We start from the raw sequence: 18728 nt of genomic DNA on the forward strand, positions 1-18728 counted from the left end.
AGAAACTGCATGCCCTAAGTATATATTCTAGGTGAGACTGGCTGATTTATTGAACTAAAGTTTACATTTCCAACCACTACAGATGAAGCACTGGACTATTCAAAGAAAGGCACAGAGTTATTTTCTGGGGTAACCCCCACTCACTCTTCCCAAGGAATATCCTCAGGAAATAATACTTTAAAATCATCATATGGAGTTGTGCACTCATCTTTGGCTACACCTATTCCATCCTCGGTTGCAATTACCACTCAGCCAGGCTCAATATTCAGTACAACATGCAACAGTCTGACCACTAAAACCGAGCCATCAACACAGATCAAGGCTTCACCATATGATATAATGAATTCCACTGAATGTAACCGGTCAATATATATAGAAACGGACCCATCCAAGGATATATTGCCCTCTGCCATTGTGAATCTGCTTCCCTCAATTTCAGCTTTCCCAGAACTATACTCTGATGCTACCCTTGAGGTCATTGCAGCTTCTCTGGATGCCCTTGTCTCCCCAAATTTTCCTACCTTTGATGACAGCAAGAGTCAGCAGTACCAAGCTGAACATGAGTTTTTGCAATTAGAGAAACTGAAGCAGCTGTGCCTGGCTGAGGAGCTTGAATGGGAAAGACAGGAGATACAACGATATCGTGAGCAAGAACAGTTCATTGTTCAGAAAGAATTAGAGGAACTCCAGAGCATAAAACAACAGCTTCTAATGCAGCAAGAAGAGGAGCGCAAGGCTCATCTCATTCTTCAACAGGAGACCTTTGCCCAGCAGCAAATACAGCTTGAGCAAATCCAACTGTTACAGCAGCAGTTACATCAACAGCTACAGGAACAGAAAATATATCCATATAGCTTTGATGGCATATCACAAACCACTAGCTCAGGTATTGTCCTGGATTCCCAGTACTGCAGAGGAGATAATGGGCAGTACTGGCCAGTGAAGGATGACAACATTTTATCAAAAGTTGCTGTCTCTTCAGCTAGCCAAGACTGGCACGGTACTCCATCTGGTGATTTGTTGCATCATAGTCTGAAAATACCTAAATCAGAAGATGATCTTAAAGAAACAGAAGAAAAAAAACAGGATTCAGAGAAGCTACCTGCCATAACCAAGCAAGTACCTGGGCAAAATGCAGGGATAAGTAGTAAGAAAATAAGTAGTACTGGTGTTCATACAGATGAAGAGGAAGGATTAGAAAGGACCTACCCTGGAAGAAGAAGGAGAAGTAGGAAAAGTGTAGATAGCTGTGTGCAAACTGATGATGAGGATCAGGATGAATGGGATGTCCCTGTCAGAAGCAGGCGCAGGTCTCGCTCAAGCAGATATGCAGATGGAGAAAGGCTTAAAGGTTCCAAAGTGTCCAGCATTGCAATCCAAACTGTGGCTGAGATCTCGGTTCAGACAGATCATTCTGGAACTCTAAAGAGGTCACCAGTCCGAGCTCAAGTAGATACTACATTTGACCTGCACAGAGGGGGAGAAATGGAGAGTGACTCAGATTTTACCTCTGACAAAGATAAGAAACATTCAACTCCCATTGAAGTTGGTGTCAACACTCATCTAAAAGCAGATGGTATTAGCATCTCTTCAGTACCAAAATCACCAAAGGTATTGTACTCCCCAGTCTCCCCTGTGTCTCCTGGAAAGGGGAGCCAGAAAATGCTAACGGCTGAACCACCAAGACACCCAAGTAGCCCAAGATCATTAAAGGCCTCGCAACGATCTCTCTCAGATCCCAAGTCTCTGAGTCCCACAACAGATGACAGAATCATGTATCAGTACTCAGATACCTGTTCAGTAAGTACTGTATTTATATGTAAAATCCATAAACTGTGTAAAATCCATAAACTGTGTGTGTGTGTATGTGTGTGTGTGTGTAAGTCTAAACACCCATGTTAAAATTGCAACCAACCCCAAAAAAAATCAAATCTAAAAGAAAAAGACATATTTGGAAAGAAGAAAATATCCTGGTTACACAAGCGTGCCAAACCTTTACATCTAACAAGCAGTGTGCTTCTTGATTTCGCAACTTAATCCCACTCTTTCTAACAAATATGCTCTAGATCTAGCCTCTTCAAGTCATTCCACACATTTTTTGAAAGGATTTAGATCTCTTATCTGCCAAGGCCTTTCCAGACTGATTTTCCTCTTATGAAGCCATTCATTGTTGACTTGTATTTGTGCCTTGGGTCTCTGTTGTCCAGGAAGGTGAAATATTTCATCGTCTTCAGCTGTCTAACAAAAGGCATGCAGGTTTTGTGACAAAATGGATTAGTATTTGGAGCTATCCACAATTCATTATATCTTGACTAAGGCCCAAGTACATGCATAAAACTAAAAATTCTACAGAAACAGCTGATCTTTACTGTTAAAATATGTATTTAGTTAGTTAATAATTTTAATAATAATTTTTAATAATAGTTACTTAATCAGGCAGGAGTTTGAATGTGATTAGTTAATTCTGAACATATTCATGTGACACATCATTTTTTCCTTTAACATTTGTTTCACTTGAATTTTGTTGGTTGTTATATGACATTAAAGCTAATCTCAAGATCTGATTTTTTTTTTTTTACATCACAAAATTTTCGAATTTTAACAAGGGTGTATAGACTCATTATTTAATTATTCAAACAGTTGTCGTGCTAATGTTTAAATGGCTCACACCAATGAAAGTCTTACCTAAAACATAAAAAAATATGTTTGATGACATCTAAATAAAGGTATTAATTGTGTTTCAATCTCCAGACCAAAGGTTCACAGAGCAGTACTCCAGTGGGCACCCACAAAAAAATAAAACGCACTCTTCCTCATCCACCACCAGATGAGGACAATATTGTTGGCTCCTTGGGATACAGTACCGGTTCATCCCGGAGAAGAATGTGTAGAAATACCACCATGGCTAGAGCAAAAATCCTCCAAGATATTGACAAAGAGTTGGATTTGGTTGAGAGAGAGTCTTCCAAACTCCGCAAGAAGCAAGCAGAACTGGATGAGGAAGAGAAAGAGATAGATGCCAAGCTGAGGTATCTTGAAATGGGAATTAATAGAAGGAAGGAGGCTTTATTAAAAGAAAGAGAGAAGAGGGAGAGGGCATATTTACAAGGTGTGGCAGAGGAGCGTGACTATATGTCTGATAGTGAGGTTAGTAACAACAGAGAGACACGGGGTAATGGTCATGGACTGGAACGACCAAGGACTGCCCCTCAGTCAGAATTTAACCAGTTTATTCCACCCCAGACTGAAGCTGATTCTCAGTATGCACAACTTGCGTACTCTCATTACCAGTATGCCTCCCAAAGTGATTCCCCAAGTCACTATTCCCAGCAAACTCTGTACCAACAGCCATCACTTTATCATCAACAGGTGTCTCCTTATCAAACCCAGTCAATATACTCTTCAGTGCCCACACTTAGCCAGCAATCACAACAAACCGGTTTTGATCATGCCTCCCAACTACTTCTAATGCAACAGAAAACTCGACAAACTACTTTGTCTGACTTGGAGCCAAAGATAACCACTAATTATGAGGTTATACGGAATCAGCCTCTCTTAATTGCCCCCACATCTACAGAGAGTGCCTATGGGGTCTCACATTTAGCAAGTAAATACAATAACCTAGACCTGAGAATTGGGCTTGAGGAAAGAGGTAGTATGGCCAGCAGTCCTATGTCCAGCATTTCAGCAGAGTCCTTCTATGCAGACATTGACCATCACAATGTTAGAAACTATGTCATGATTGATGACATAGGTGAGCTCACTAAGGGTTCTAGAGGATTGGGCCAAAGCTTTAATGTTCCTGATAAGGATATCAGCAAAACTGATCGGCTACTTCGTGTTGCTGATGTTCGTCGAACAACAGATGTGACTGACTTCATTGGACCACTGCAGGCCTCCTCAAGATTACATTCATATGGTAAGCCAGAGGAGGACTCAATGGAGGAGCCATATGAGTTAAAGCTGCTAAAACAGCAAATTAAGCAAGAGTTCCGGAGGGGAGCAGACAGTCTGGAACAGCTCACAGGACTTCCTCACTACCTACACTCTGATAGTTTTAGACATTTTCCTAAATCTGAAAAATATAGCATTGGAAGACTTACACTAGAAAAGCAAGCTGCTAAGCAGCTTTCAGCCTCAGTCCTTTACCAGAAACAGTTAAAGAATAAAAGAACACTAATTGATCCAAAAATTACAAAATTTTCCCCTATACAAGAGAGCCGGGACCTAGAACCTGATTACAGCAGTTTTTTATCTTCCACTGGCTCAGCAATGGGAGGACTGTCCAGCAGGGCAAGGCTGCTTCAGGATGAGATCACTTTTGGCCTGAGGAAGAACCTAGCTGAGCAGCAGAAATATCTGGGCACCACGCTTAGTGCCAACCTGGCTCAATCACTGAATCTTGGTCACTCTCTTAACCTTGGCCCAAGCTTGAGATCATCCGTCCAAGATGATGGCACTTATCCCAGCGGCACCCGGTCAAGACCTTCTTCCAGGCCTTCCTCTGTATATGGACTTGACTTATCCATCAAAAGAGACCTTTCCAGCTCTTCACTAAGGTTAAAGTCAGAAGGTGATGGCATAGATTCCCAATTTGGAATAGCAAGGGTAAAACCAACAAGTTTACCTATCAGCCAAAGCAGGGGCAGAATTCCCATTGTGGCACAGAACTCAGAAGAAGAGAGCCCACTGAGCCCAGTTGGGCAACCCATGGGTATGGCAAGGGCATCTGCAGGTCCACTACCACCAATCTCTGCTGATTCTCGGGACCAGTTTGGTTCCAGTCACTCCTTGCCAGAGGTACAGCAGCATATGAGAGAAGAATCACGAACCCGTGGCTATGATAGGGATATAGCCTTCATTATGGATGACCTACAAGGAGCTATGTCAGACAGTGAAGGTAAATTTGCTATGCAACTTCTTTAAATGCCTTGAAGAACATGTGTTAAATGCATGGCTGAAAAGTTTTTGTATCTCTGTGTTCATTTTATTTTATGATTTTGTTAACTTCATATTTCATAACTTCATGTTTCTGACATTATTTTGTACTATGTATATAGTACATTGCTATACATTTGGATGCTATACTTTTTCCCATTGTCTGATTTTCTTTTACTTAAAAATAATATATTAACATGTAATATATTAATTCTTGCATATGAATGCTCTATTATTGTTGCAGTTCATTTGCATGGTCATTTTCTTTTCATTTCTTTTATAATGTATATGAAATGCAGTCATACATCATTCTTTTTCACTGTATACCAGGTGCCTCCATAAACCATGAATGTGTGAGGTATAAAACATAAATATTACATATAGTGTACAGTAGTTTCACATTATAGTATTGTTATGAAAATATAAACCATTAAAATAATAAATTGGGCTAGAGTCTTAAAGTTTGGGACATCTGGTGTTTATCACAATATGTAATATGTTAAATATTTGAAATGTATATATTTATTATATGTATATATTATTTCAATTATATTGGTGCAGTATATTCATTTAAACAGCATTTCATCAAATATATTTAAATGGTGGCAACTGGTGTTTTTGTTTAGTGCACTGTTAAAGTGGCTCACTAGACTATTTATTGATGTGCCTTAGTCATGTTGGCTGGATGACACATAGCCAAAATGTAAAATTGTATTTTATTAGTATTATCATTATTACTATCATTATTATTATTATTATTGTTATTATTATTAGTAGTAGTAGTAGTAGTAGTATCTCTAACCATGGCCAAATGACTAAATTGCATAATGCATCAATTATTATTCAATTATGTTATTAAATGTACCCTTACATAAAAGCAAAAACATATTACATCTTATGAAAACTTATGAATACTGTTTATTTCAGTGATAAGAACATGGCTCAATGCTATTTCCAAGATGATGTTCAAAGCCAAAATGTTCTCAGGCACAACATAAAGAACTGACATACGTTTAATTTTTGTCCTCACTTGGCTCTGTCATGCATTTGTTTTTGATCTGGTTTCTGAACCCTTATTATACCTAATCTACAGTAATATTGTAACTGATGTAGTATAAATCAAGGTTGCGGAATCTCTTCTCATCATGGTAGTGTGTGGCTAATTTCAGGCATAAGCCAAATTTTTGCCCAGATGCAAGGCCAGACAGTATTTACATTAAGTAAAACTTTAAGAAAGACCCTAATGCTAAGACTTGTCACAACTAATTTAATATTAATTGGTTACTGTACTTTATCCAGGGATTAAATTGGAATTGACAAGGTTTGGAATAATGGGCCTAATTTAACACAGTACAATTGGACGTCCATACATTATTATTATTATTATTATTATTATTATTATTATTATTACTAGTAGTAGTAGTAGTAGTAGTAGTAGTTTCACCATTTAGTCATTCTATGATTTACATATCCATTAAATTATATTAGCATAGCTCAACTCTCCTTGTCTATTATCTAAACCAAAAGTGAATTTAAACACAACTCACTGAACATTGACTATTTTTATCTATAATGCATAAGAACAAACAGCTAAATTGAGGCAACTAAAATGCTAACATTAACAAAATGCCTCAGAAGACAAATGGTTTGTCAAATAGACTGTTATTTCTACCACCAAAATATAGTTGTGATATCTTTAAATGAAACTTTATCACTGCAGTGGGAATGAAAATTAGCTGATAATATTAACAAACCACACCTCTTGATGTTGTGTTCATTCTGACCCAGTGATTGTAATCTTATGTCTAACGATCCATAAAGCTCTTATTTAGTATTATTGTGCTCATGCTGTGAATAAAAGATATATTTGTTGGAGTTTACTTTTTCATAAACAGTAGCAACATACTTTTTTATAACCAGAAGCAGCTTGGAATGTTTGTGGTCAAAAGTATTAAATAGCCCCTTGATGGGGTGATTTCAGTGATGACAAAATTAACTTATACAGTAGAAATTTAATTGGAAAAGTATTCTATAAGCAAATCTGACATTTCCACTTAGATACTGAACAAAACTGTCTGATTTCAAAATTACCAATAAAGTTTTCTTACTAAATGTTAATTACCGAAGGCCCATCCAACACTTCATAATAATAACAGACAATAGAAATGCATTTACCTTCTTAAATACACTTTATTGATACGGTAGAATAACTTCATATTACAAATATTACTTTTGATTACATGACTGTGAGAGCAACCAGTCAATTATTTAACCGATCACTTACATTTCTTGTCACTCTATTAGCATAAAAGCGTTTTCTACTGCTAATTTTGCTATGCTTTTCATTGTTGATGTTTGAAATAATTTAGCAGCACTGAGTGGGCTGTATTATTTACTACTATTACAGCACTACAGAAGGATTATAAAATTGCTATAATCACTAAAACCTAACAATCCAAACTGTATGAGGTATCCTCATTATTACCAAAAGTTGATACATTTCTTCATAACAGCAAATTTTGCTGTTATGCTTGCATTTTAGTATTAAAGAAAAAGTCACTGTTAGTGCTGGGGGCATTTATAATAATACATATCACTGAAAAGTTAAAATAAAATAGATTTAACAATATACTATATCTACTTATACTTTATTTCACAAGGCTAGAAGTTAAGAGAACATAAATATCATATCATTTTACAGCAGCTTTTTTTTCTAAAAGCTCATTCCTAGTATTTTTATTTCTGTCAATCCACTGAATTGCAATGCTTGTGTCACAGCAGGATGTCCTAGATGGAAAGTAGAAGGTGAGAGTTATTGCACAATGACATTCAAAAACCCATTAAGCATAAATCAACTCTTTTCATGCGTGTCATAGTCTTGGATAATGGGCATATCTCTGTGGTACACCTCAGCCCCATCCTGGTATTCATGTTCATATACTGCATTAGGTACCTCTGACATGAACCAGTCATATCAATGAAGACACATACATGTCAACATGCTTACATATGTGTTGTGCCAATGGCAAAGGCATGTTGGAATGCTAGATCTCTCTGTGTTGAGGTCAGTTCAGTCCATTATAAGGTCATAAGTTCATGCCATAATCGATACATCCTCACAAGTGAAACACTGAACAAACTGGTAATGCAGAGTGTTACTAATGTTAGACGACATTAAATGCTATTAAAAATCTACAGTGTACTTCTCAAGGGTTATAATACTAATTAGAATATTGTCTCATTAAAATAAAATTTAAAGGCTTCTAAAGGCTTTTCACATTGATTCTTTATATTGTTAAAATTTTAAACTATCCTTCTATTTCTACAATTTTGCAGCTTGAGCAAATGAGAAATTTGATATTGCACACTTAAATTAATATAATCACTTTTTAATAGTATCTCTCTCTCTCTCTCTCTCTCTCTCTCTCTCTCTATATATATATATATATATATATATATATATATATATATATATATATATATATATATAAATATATATAAATATATATATGATTAGGACTAATCTAATTAGGATTAGGGTGGATTTCTCATAGTGTAGAATTTCAATTAGTACAAAATAAAATCATTTCATCAATATACAACATCAACTGTTAAACACACTATAATTCTTAAACAATAAACAACAAGATATATTGTCTCATATATTGTATAGCTATGCAACAGGAATTATTATTGGTTATCTATCAGGTAAGGATATTTGGATTATCAAAATGGAAATATGTTTCTAAATAGGTATATACTAGTGTTTGTATCTAAGCTGTAATTAAGTGTAGTAAAGCAGCCATAAGGTGCTTTCATGGAGCTATTATGGAGGGCACTAATGCTCTCTAATGTTTTCTTCTTTATTGCACAGTAATGAAGCCAGCTCAGTGTTACTAAGGTTTTTTTTAAGTGTCAATGGTCACTTATCAAAAGTGCTGGTCTAGAGAAGTGTAGGTAAGCCATCTCATCAGCGTGTATGGCTGCTGTGGTTTGAACCAACAGTAGCTCTCCGTCCCACTATCAGTGCACGATGTGTGGACAAGCCCATTGTGTGGGATATGGTTTGCATGACTAGACATGCATGTCCAGTCCATAAAACTCTCTGTCTGTGTCTCAGTCCAGCAGTCTTAAGCCCCACTCTACTTCCCATAACTATTTCCTTTAAGGTCAGCACATTTGCGCAATCATTAACCCACAGTGTTTCCTTTCAGCTTGCAAAGTTAATCTCTGTTTATGACCTACATCTACTTAAAACTATCCCTTTATGTTTGTGGATGTGTTTTTGGTAGTATTTAGAGAAAAGGGTGGTGGAATGGGATACATTATCTAGTTTAAAGAGTATGATACTACAATTACTGCTCCTTCTTCCCTGTTCCCCCTAAAGCCTACCACCTGCAGCATGAAGAGACAGACTGGTTTGATAAACCACGTGAGGGGCACAGTGGCTCAAGACCAGGACAAGATAAAAGACAGGTGAGATGAAACTAATAGACAGTTTAATTTACAATGTTGCTTATATTGCTCTTTTGACTCCAAATCAAGTGTACCTTTAAATGACTGAAAGTAGATCTTAGGTGAACAATGTTAAAAGACGTACGATATCCACAGAAACGGAACAGCCAGACCTACATCTACAGTTCAGTATTCTTGTCATTCTTCAAGACAATAGGCATTCCGATATGATAACATTCCTAAAGGGAATACTTATTAAATAGTTTCTACCCAAACAGCTGGACAAAATTCTTACCATTTATACAGCAAAAATGATTCTCACAAGGTTTTTTAAAAATATTTTCTTTCTAAACCATGCTATTGAGACACTTCAGTCTCCTAACAGCCTATAGAAGTCATTCAATCCCACACTGCAAGGTCATAAAGGATGACGGTGATTTTGGACTGAAAGGGCACCATGAGATATTCATAATATCCTGAAGCGTGGAGAAAGTACTTTATTTCTTTAAACTTTTTGTGTTGTCCAAACATTATACTCAGACAACAGGAAACTGGAAACACTACTCGGATTTCTAGGACTTGAGCCAAGGGCTGGTCCTGAGTTATTAGCCATTCCTATGCCAAGTATACATAAAGCAGGTGTCACTGAATGTCACTGAATTCTGAAAAGCATCAGACAAAAAGGAAATCTCACTCATATTATATGGTTAGTCTGGCTTGGGTGAGTTCTCCTACGGATATGTGTATGATTTGAGCCACTGCATTACAAACCCAGTCACATACCTTGCTGAAGTTACAGACTTGGTCTTGGTGCATTCTGTTATGTAGAAGCTGCAATAAAGGGAGCTCACCTAGGAAGAGGGATTCATCCCAGCAGACTAGCTAAGCATTCAACTCCTGCAATTTCTGGTATTAAGTATTGATGAGCACAGGTGCAGAAAGAGAATAGGTATTCTGAAGCTGGCTGATTACCTTAAAATAGCATAAATAAATGCTATTTAGAAATAAGTGTCCCTGGAGTCCCTGATAGCTGTAGTCCCAATTAAAGACAACAAACCAATGAAAGGTTGGTGCTCACTAAGACATAAAACCCTTGAAATATCTTTATTAGTGTTCACACCTTAATGCAACTCATGTACGGATTTTGTATTCTTCTATAACGAGCCAGAAAACATTTCCATGAAGTAAAACAGGACACAGGAAGTAGAACACAAAGAATATTTTGTTACAGTTGTCCCACTATTTTAGGGTCAACATGATATACAGTATTTTACTAGCTGTAAAATGTTCTCTGATATTGATCTTGAACAACAACCTAAATTTTGTATAATGCCTCGCAGGTGAAAGCTATGCATTACCCTTTCCCCTACACTCGCATTAAACTACAGAGAGACCCTAAGGACCACAGTGTTTCAGGTATTTTTTATTTGTATGAGTTACAATCAGCATACTGACTGATCTAGTAATGAAAGAAAATAACATTGTAAAGTAAAATTTTATTCTCGGAAAAATGACAGCCAACATCTCTTGTTTTCAGGGGGTGGTTTTGGCATCCATGTGGTGGGAGGGAAGGAGATTCCAGGTACTAATGGAGAGATTGGTGCATACATTGCTAACTTGGCACCTGCAGGCACTGCTGAACTGTCTGGAAAGGTCATAGAAGGTAAGATTTTAACAATCTAAAAGTCTGTTTTCTCATAACTATTTCTTCTTTTTCATCATCCTGAATAGTACATACCACATAAAAACACCACCAAGGCATTTTATTTTAACCTGTGACTGTTACCGTAAAATAAAACTTGCTGATCCTCGCTGAGAGTTATATAAGTAAATATTAAGTAAATGTTGGACTCTTTATTTAATAAACTATGCCTAGTAATATTCTTGTTATTTACTGAAGCCCTAGTCCTTTTTCATTTCTGAGCCGCCCACTGACAGAACGCATTAGGGTGACATTACTTAAGCCAAGTTATATTAAGGCTTGGATTAAACACATTTGATTTAATTGACAATCATACCAGTAAATAGCTCTAATTATACAATATAATGCCAAGACATACTTACAATATGTATCGGCAACACCAACAACAGGCTTAAATGCTGCTTTATTTGGTGTAAAGATCTGTGTGTGCTGTAATGTCAGGCATTTTCATGTTCTCTGGTACTCTGTCATGCATTTTATTTTGTTTGAAATGGGTGTCAGAAGTTATCTGCTTAGGAGTTGCTAAGGTCTCTGAGGTTTGCCTTAAATGTCATTTAAAGTGTGACACCACACTGAAAGAGCTTATTCATAATAATATCCAAATAGCAATAGAAAATGGATGGTTCTTATCGACTTTGGAAACTCACTTCACCAAAGAACACATACACCTACATATAAATATATGTGCGTATATATTTGATTGATGTTATTCTCTTATTCAGCCATGGAGTATCATAAGCAAAGAGCCTATATGAGGAACCACATTTTTCATTTGTGTAAGTGCTAAGGAGTTGGCTTTGTGAGTGTTTTGGTTTGCAGTGCTATTTTCTAAGCTGGACGTCTTCCCCTCATTTATTTCTTCTTGTTCTTTCTTGGCAGACAATTTCCACTTACTGAGTGGCGTGTTTCAGAAAAGCTCATTTAAAATGAATGCAGTGTGTGTGTGTGTGTGTGCTCCTGCACTTATAAGATTTGTTTACTTCGTTTATTGTGTGTATGGTTCGAGTTGTTAATTACAAAGTTGCAGCAGCCTCAAAGATGTTTTATAACTGATGACCGCAGAGTTTGAAAAAACTCATTTGAACAATAGGAGTTTCTAGAACACACTAATATAGACATTTTTCACTGGGTGTCAAAGGTTTGAGAAAGTGCTGCTATTTAAGATGGATGTTTGCACCATCAATGTGTGTCATTCTGGCGTCATAGATTTTTTTCCCCCCACCACTTTTTCTGGTCGGCATTTTGTGTGCACTACAGGAATGCAGGTCCTGGAGTGGAATGGAATACCTCTGACAGGAAAGACCTATGAGGAAGTGCAGAGCATTGTGGGTCAGCAGAGTGGGGAGGCAGAGATTTGTTTGCGCCTGTAAGTTTGTTTTGTTTATATATATAAATATATCGCATATCTAATACTGATTTTTTTAAGGAATTCCCACTTCATAGACTGTTGTTTTTTTTTCAAATAATAGTACATATTTTAAATGTGCGAACAAATAACAGGAATGTAAGTCAATATATATGTACATTTGCCGACTAAATGTTCATTTCACTTCTGTGTAGAGATCTGAATATGCGCTCAGACTCAGACAGTCCCAAGTATCTAGAGCTGCAGTCTCAGCTAAAAGTCGGTAAGTCTCTTTATGCAGAATGCAGATACAGTATCTTGTTTTTCTCCAGCAGTCAGAGAAAATCACATTGTCTATTCTTTCTATTCACTGCACATAGTCTTTCAGTATACTTTTTAAATAATATTTGAGCCATGATCTACTTGTAGATTATTACAGCATCTGGTGTTTATCTTAAAAGCTATTTCCCCTGTCGTTGTCATTGCACCTGCTGCAGTAAAATCCAGGGCTGCATATCAGCTTACTGATAATACTCGCAGAAGAAGATAAACTCTAGACCTGTCTTTCCTGATATACAGAATTGTTTGTGTGTGTGTGTGTGTTGCAGCTGATCACCAGCGTTCTCCAGGTGTAGATCCTAAGCAGCTGGCTGCAGAGCTGCAGAAGGTCTCTCAGCAACAGGCTCCTTCCTCTGTACTGACTGTGCTGGAGAAAGCAGGACATCTTCACTCAGCGACAGCATCCACTGCCTCCAGTGGAGTTCCCAGCCCTGGACAGCCTGGATCACCCTCAGTCAGCAAGAAACGTCACAACAAGGTAAACAAGTGTGTGCAAACAGAGTGATAGGTAGACAGACATACAAAAAGCCAGGCATACAGGTAGTTAGGGAGTCATGTAGGTAGGTAGGCGGAAGACAGACAGACAGACAGACAGACAGGCAAATAGGTGAGTAAGTAGGGGTGTAAGTACACAGACAGACAACCTGAATGTCAGCCAGGCAAGCAGGTAGAGAGAAAGGTATATAGACAGCATGCAGACAGACAGGTAGACAGATCAGTCAGGCAGGTAAACAAACAGGCAAGTAAGTAGACAGAAAGCCAGACAGACACACTAGTAGGTCAGACAAGTAGGTATGTAGAAGATAGATAGATAGATAGATAGATAGATAGATAGATAGATAGATAGATAGATAGATAGATAGATAGATAGATAGATAGATAGATAGATAGATAGATAGATAGATAGATAGATAGATTTCATATAAACACCATGAATTCCTTTCTTACAAAGATCCAGAAAAGCAACTAACATGACTGAATGGAGACATCAGTTACCTTTCAATGCTTCATCATCAATACTGAGCTCATGTTTACAAAACTAGAGCTACTGCAGTAACTAATGATTCTGCTGCAGTATTTTTTGAGTCCCTTTTCTGATCTACATTGAAATCCTGTGCTAGGTCCACATCCATAATAATACGCTTGGGTTGACCATCTGTTATTGACTAGCAGCTTGTCCCTTTTGCTTTCACTTTAAGTGGGTGATCTAATTTATAGCTCATGTCATTTAGTAGATTATGTATGCATCATGCCCCTAGTCCTATCACAGTTACATGTTTAGTTCATGTGGTCTCTGCAGATAAATTTATGACATGTTGTTGAAAGGTAGATAAATATCATTTGATCTGATGTTGAGAATCAGTAGATAGCCTGCTTCATTAGTCTTTAGATAGATCATGTTACACACTGCTAGTCTGTCTTCACTATAGCCATTACACAATATTTATTTGTTTATTTTCAGTCAGGTGATGGGGTGAAACCACAACCACATCCCATTACTGGTGAAATACAAGTAAGTCTATTTCAACTCACTATGGTATGTAGGAGTCATGGTAAATGCATAGAAATCTACTCAGGATACAGAATCAGCAATGTGTAATGCTTGTCTCATTTTATTATTTTTTTATGATACAAGGCAACTTGAAATAACTCCCAGAACAATACGTGTATGCACATGACCTTTAACATAACTAAATTTATGAAGCGTAATATGATATGGAGGATCATATTTTTTCCCCACAGCTACAAATCAATTATGACAAGAATATGGGTAACTTGATCGTCCACATTCTACAAGCCCGAAACCTTGCACCACGAGACAACAATGGATATTCTGACCCTTTTGTTAAGGTGTATCTCCTGCCAGGAAGAGGGTGGGTATGACATGTAAACATGAGTGTGTGTGTGTGTAAGAGAGAGAGAGAGAGAGAGAGAGTGGTCTGTTTTGTGTGTGTGTGTGTGTAAAACTGTTCTGGTGCATGTGTGTTATGACTTAAATGGTGTATCTGTCTATTATTATTTTGGTGTACTTGTGTTTGTGTTGTCATAATTTTTTTTTTTTTTTTTTCAATTTTCTCCTACCCTGCTGATTTTCAATATATTTTGTCAATTTCTTTCTCCCTGGGCTATTAGTACATATTTCGGAGGATTTTTTTTTTTCTACTGGTGTTTTCTATACAGGGGTGTCAAACATGCAGCCTTTGGGTTCTAGGTTATAATCTGGTACAAAATTTGAAAAAAAAAAAATAAATCATTTATGTTATTACACTAGAGGGCAACATAGAGCAATGAACATCGTTTCATTAAAGTGAAAATTTGACTCAACTTAACTATGTCTTTTTCCGAAAGAACTTAGGGTCAAACATTGTGAATAATTATTCAATCACAACTTTGAAAAAGGGTAAATATTTTTAATATTATTAAATATGTATACTTTTGAGATGAATATAGACTGTACCCTAAGTATAAAACAAACTTTAAAATCATGTGCTGTTTTATTAAGATTTATGACATACAAATCATTGGATACGTATAAAAGCCTCCAATTATATATGGTAAAGCCATAATTTGGACAGTTTGGTTTTTTGGTAATGAATTTTGATCTGTTTAACAGTTTTGCTGATTATGTAGTTTATTTAATGTATTTGTGCATTAAAGAGGAGTTATAGCCCACTTGACATAATATGGCCCTTTACATAAAACTGAGCTTGACGCCCTTACTGTTCACACTGTCATTTATTAAATGTTTGTGGCCCAGACTCCAGTTCTGGAAGGTGACTGCATTGCAAAGTTTCAAATTCTACCCTATTTAAAACATCTTAATCAACTGATCTGCTTATTGCCAAAAACGTCAAGAAATGAAAGTAGAAGAAAGAAAATACAAATGTCTTTAAACTGCAGACCCTCCAGGACCTGAGATGGATGCTTTTTTTTTAAATAAATAAATAAATAAATAAATAAATAAATAAATAAATAAATAAATAAAATAAAATAAAATAAAATAAAATAAAATAAAATAAAATAAAATAAAATAATAATAATAATAATAAAATAAATAAATAATAATCAAATAAATAAATAAATAAATAAAAACAAAAAAACTTAAATGGCATTGATGCACATGCTCAGGGTGATAAAATACGTAATTAGAGTGCAACAAACTGAGTGACATGCAATCACTCAAACACTGCCTGCCTAAATTTAATGATTTAGCACAACGCCCTCTGCACTATTAAAAAGTCATCCAAACTGCACATGGTTAACACTGTTAAATCTCTGAGCCTCAGTGTCTCAGCTTGATGCGTATGGAGTCAACAAACAGCAAAATCAATATGGCTTTCTCCGGTGTCAGGTATATAATGATATATCTACTATCTCCTAATGGCCATATCTCTGGAGTGTTTATGAGATTAAGCTGCATTACCTGACTGGACACTCCTCTGGCTGATGCTAGGAGCTGGCCTATATACACTCTATTAGGTGTCGTTTTCCAGGTATATACCCTGGACTGTTCAGGCTGGCACTTTCTTCTGTACATTTTTTTTTTCCTCTTTACTTTTCTTTTTTCTGGAATTCTCTGACTGTTTTCTGTTTGTTTGTCCGCTGTTGCATTCCTAACAATCTCTGGATTGGTTCAGACAAGTCATGGTTGTCCAGAACGCAAGGTAGCGTGGTGCTCCTCCTCCTCCTCCTCCTCCTTCTCCTCCTCCTTCTCCTCCTCCTCCGTCCTTTCATTTGCTTTCCTGCCTCTGTGTACGTCTGTTTTTGTCTCGTGTTCATTACTGAAATGTGATTCATCTGAGTGGTGATTGGTGAGCCTGTCGTTGTGTGGTGTCGGAAATGTGTCATCAAAGCTACCTCAACATCTCTACCTCTGTGCATTGGGATAATAAGCTACATCATTTTTCATCATAAACTAAATACACTGGCTATTAAAACACACACATACACACCTTTAAAGTTGACAATGGTTTAAGGGAGATGAGGTTTAATGTAAAACTCTGTTAGGTAATGCTTACCCTGAGATTACCTTAAATAACATTTATATTGAATTAGTTAACATTAATAAACCATGAACTTCAAGTAAAGAAATCATGTGGTAGCTTAGGTAGTTAAGGTGTTGGACCACTGGTTGGAAGGTTGTAAGCTCAAGTCTCAGGTACACCAAACTGCCTCCTCTGAGCCCTTGAGCAATACCCTTAACCCTCAATTGTATAAAAATGGGATAAAAACGTTCTGGATAAGAGTGTTTGCCAAATGATGTAAATGTAAATCAGCGATGGCAGAGTGTGACACATTATCAACAAAGTTGATTCTTTTCCAACAACCACAAGTGTTCGATTATCCTTATACAGGCAATATCCATTTTTAATCTATTTAAGAAATGATGCCTATGTTTTATCCATTTATAGTGGTACATTAAGTTAGTTACAGCAGCTTCGACATATCAATAATGACACAATTAGCCAGTGCTAGTTAACTCATGTTTCTTTAATGTTTATTAAATCAGTGACAAAGAAATACTACTATGCTAATTTGCAAAAATCTAATTATAGCGAATGTTGATGGTGAACGTACTGAACATCTGTTCTCAAGGTGTAAATACAGTGTAAGAAATTGTTAAAAGATTCTGAAATTTAGCAGTAAACGACCATGAACAGTAATTAAGGGGATGGTGAGTGTTAGTCACATTGTTTTTGAAGTTCATGGTTCGTTCCTGATAACTTCAGTTGAGGGAATTTTAATGTAAGTCATTGTCCAACATTACAATAGCTTATAATAGATTTTATTGCTCATTCTGCAATTCTAAACTTATATAATTCATGCAGTGTTCCGAAGTTCTACATGCATGTGCAAGCCTAATTTCATGTATGTGACCTAGTGACGTCATTCTCATCATCTGCTATCCATACAGTATATAAATCCGAATGGCTTTATTTGAAGTACAAATCATTTGCATTCATTTTGATGTTTAAATAAGGACAAGCATAGGAAACTGTGTAGATCATTTTACAGTAATTGGTTAGACATTGTTATATTGATTGGAATATATATATATATATATATATATATATATATATATATATATATATATATATATATATATATATATATATATATATAAAAACTAAGCTCTAGTGTTCATACTCAGTTTAAGTGATCTCAGAGTTTTCAGTTTTTGGTTAGTTTTCTCTTGTACCTTATAGTCTGTCTCTCTGTTTGTAATGACACAACAGTGCTGAAAATAAAAGAAGAACTAAATATGTGCAGAAGACCCAGAACCCTGAGTGGAACCAGACTGTCATCTATAAAAACATTCACCTCGAGCAGGTAAATATTATGATATGGGGAAGGTTTCTTGGAGAAGATTCATTCTGTCAGATCTTACACCACTGTTTCCTCTTTTCTATACTCTTGGGATAGTTGTTTATGAAGACATTTTCCATCAAGATAATTGGAACGAGAATGACTCAGATCCAAATAAAATGTGTGCGCGCACACACACCCACACACACTCTCACACACACACACACACACCCACACGCACACACACACACACACACACGCACACACACACACAAAACCATCAGAGTGTTGCTGAAAGCTGACAAGCTTGTCACTGAAGCTTTATTTAGTTTTATCTGGTAATCCATTCTGGTTAAAAAAAAACTCCAGGTATACATTTATATTGGTGAGGGTAGCAGAAACACAGGTTAGTGGATCATTTATCGGAGATCATTTATTTAAAAACAGGTCAAGGTAGACAGTCAGGAAGGTTTAATGTGAGGAAGAAACAAAAGAGTTTTCTAAAACATAGTGTTGACAATATCCAAAAGGCAAAAACCTGAGAAAACAAATTAAAAGACTTACACATATCGATACTTTAAGAAAAAGGCTTAGAAAGGCAGACTGAAGGGACCAAACAAGCCGCAGCACTGAACAAACTAA

General features: G+C 36.4%; 1 protein-coding gene across 5 annotated transcripts in view; it reads left to right on the forward strand.

Annotated features, from left to right (window-relative positions):
- pclob (piccolo presynaptic cytomatrix protein b) overlaps positions 1–18728 on the forward strand; it is a 72494-nt gene that overhangs the window by 43461 nt on the left and 10305 nt on the right. For 2 of the 5 annotated variants that reach the window (XM_058387987.1, XM_058387986.1), the window contains exons 18-30: positions 83–1800; positions 2752–4900; positions 7717–7743; positions 9326–9414; positions 10734–10809; positions 10931–11056; positions 12353–12461; positions 12656–12723; positions 13049–13257; positions 14242–14292; positions 14523–14653; positions 16418–16444; positions 18017–18110. In XM_058387987.1, coding sequence (XP_058243970.1) covers positions 83–1800; positions 2752–4900; positions 7717–7743; positions 9326–9414; positions 10734–10809; positions 10931–11056; positions 12353–12461; positions 12656–12723; positions 13049–13257; positions 14242–14292; positions 14523–14653; positions 16418–16444; positions 18017–18110 — 4874 coding nt within the window. The remainder of the gene's footprint in view (positions 1–82; positions 1801–2751; positions 4901–7716; positions 7744–9325; positions 9415–10733; positions 10810–10930; positions 11057–12352; positions 12462–12655; positions 12724–13048; positions 13258–14241; positions 14293–14522; positions 14654–16417; positions 16445–18016; positions 18111–18728) is intronic. The other 3 variants (XM_058387989.1, XM_058387988.1, XM_058387990.1) reach the window with 3 other exon arrangements.

The sequence above is a fragment of the Hemibagrus wyckioides genome, linkage group LG04, assembly GCF_019097595.1.
Source record: "Hemibagrus wyckioides isolate EC202008001 linkage group LG04, SWU_Hwy_1.0, whole genome shotgun sequence".
NCBI classification, from domain to species: domain Eukaryota; kingdom Metazoa; phylum Chordata; class Actinopteri; order Siluriformes; family Bagridae; genus Hemibagrus; species Hemibagrus wyckioides.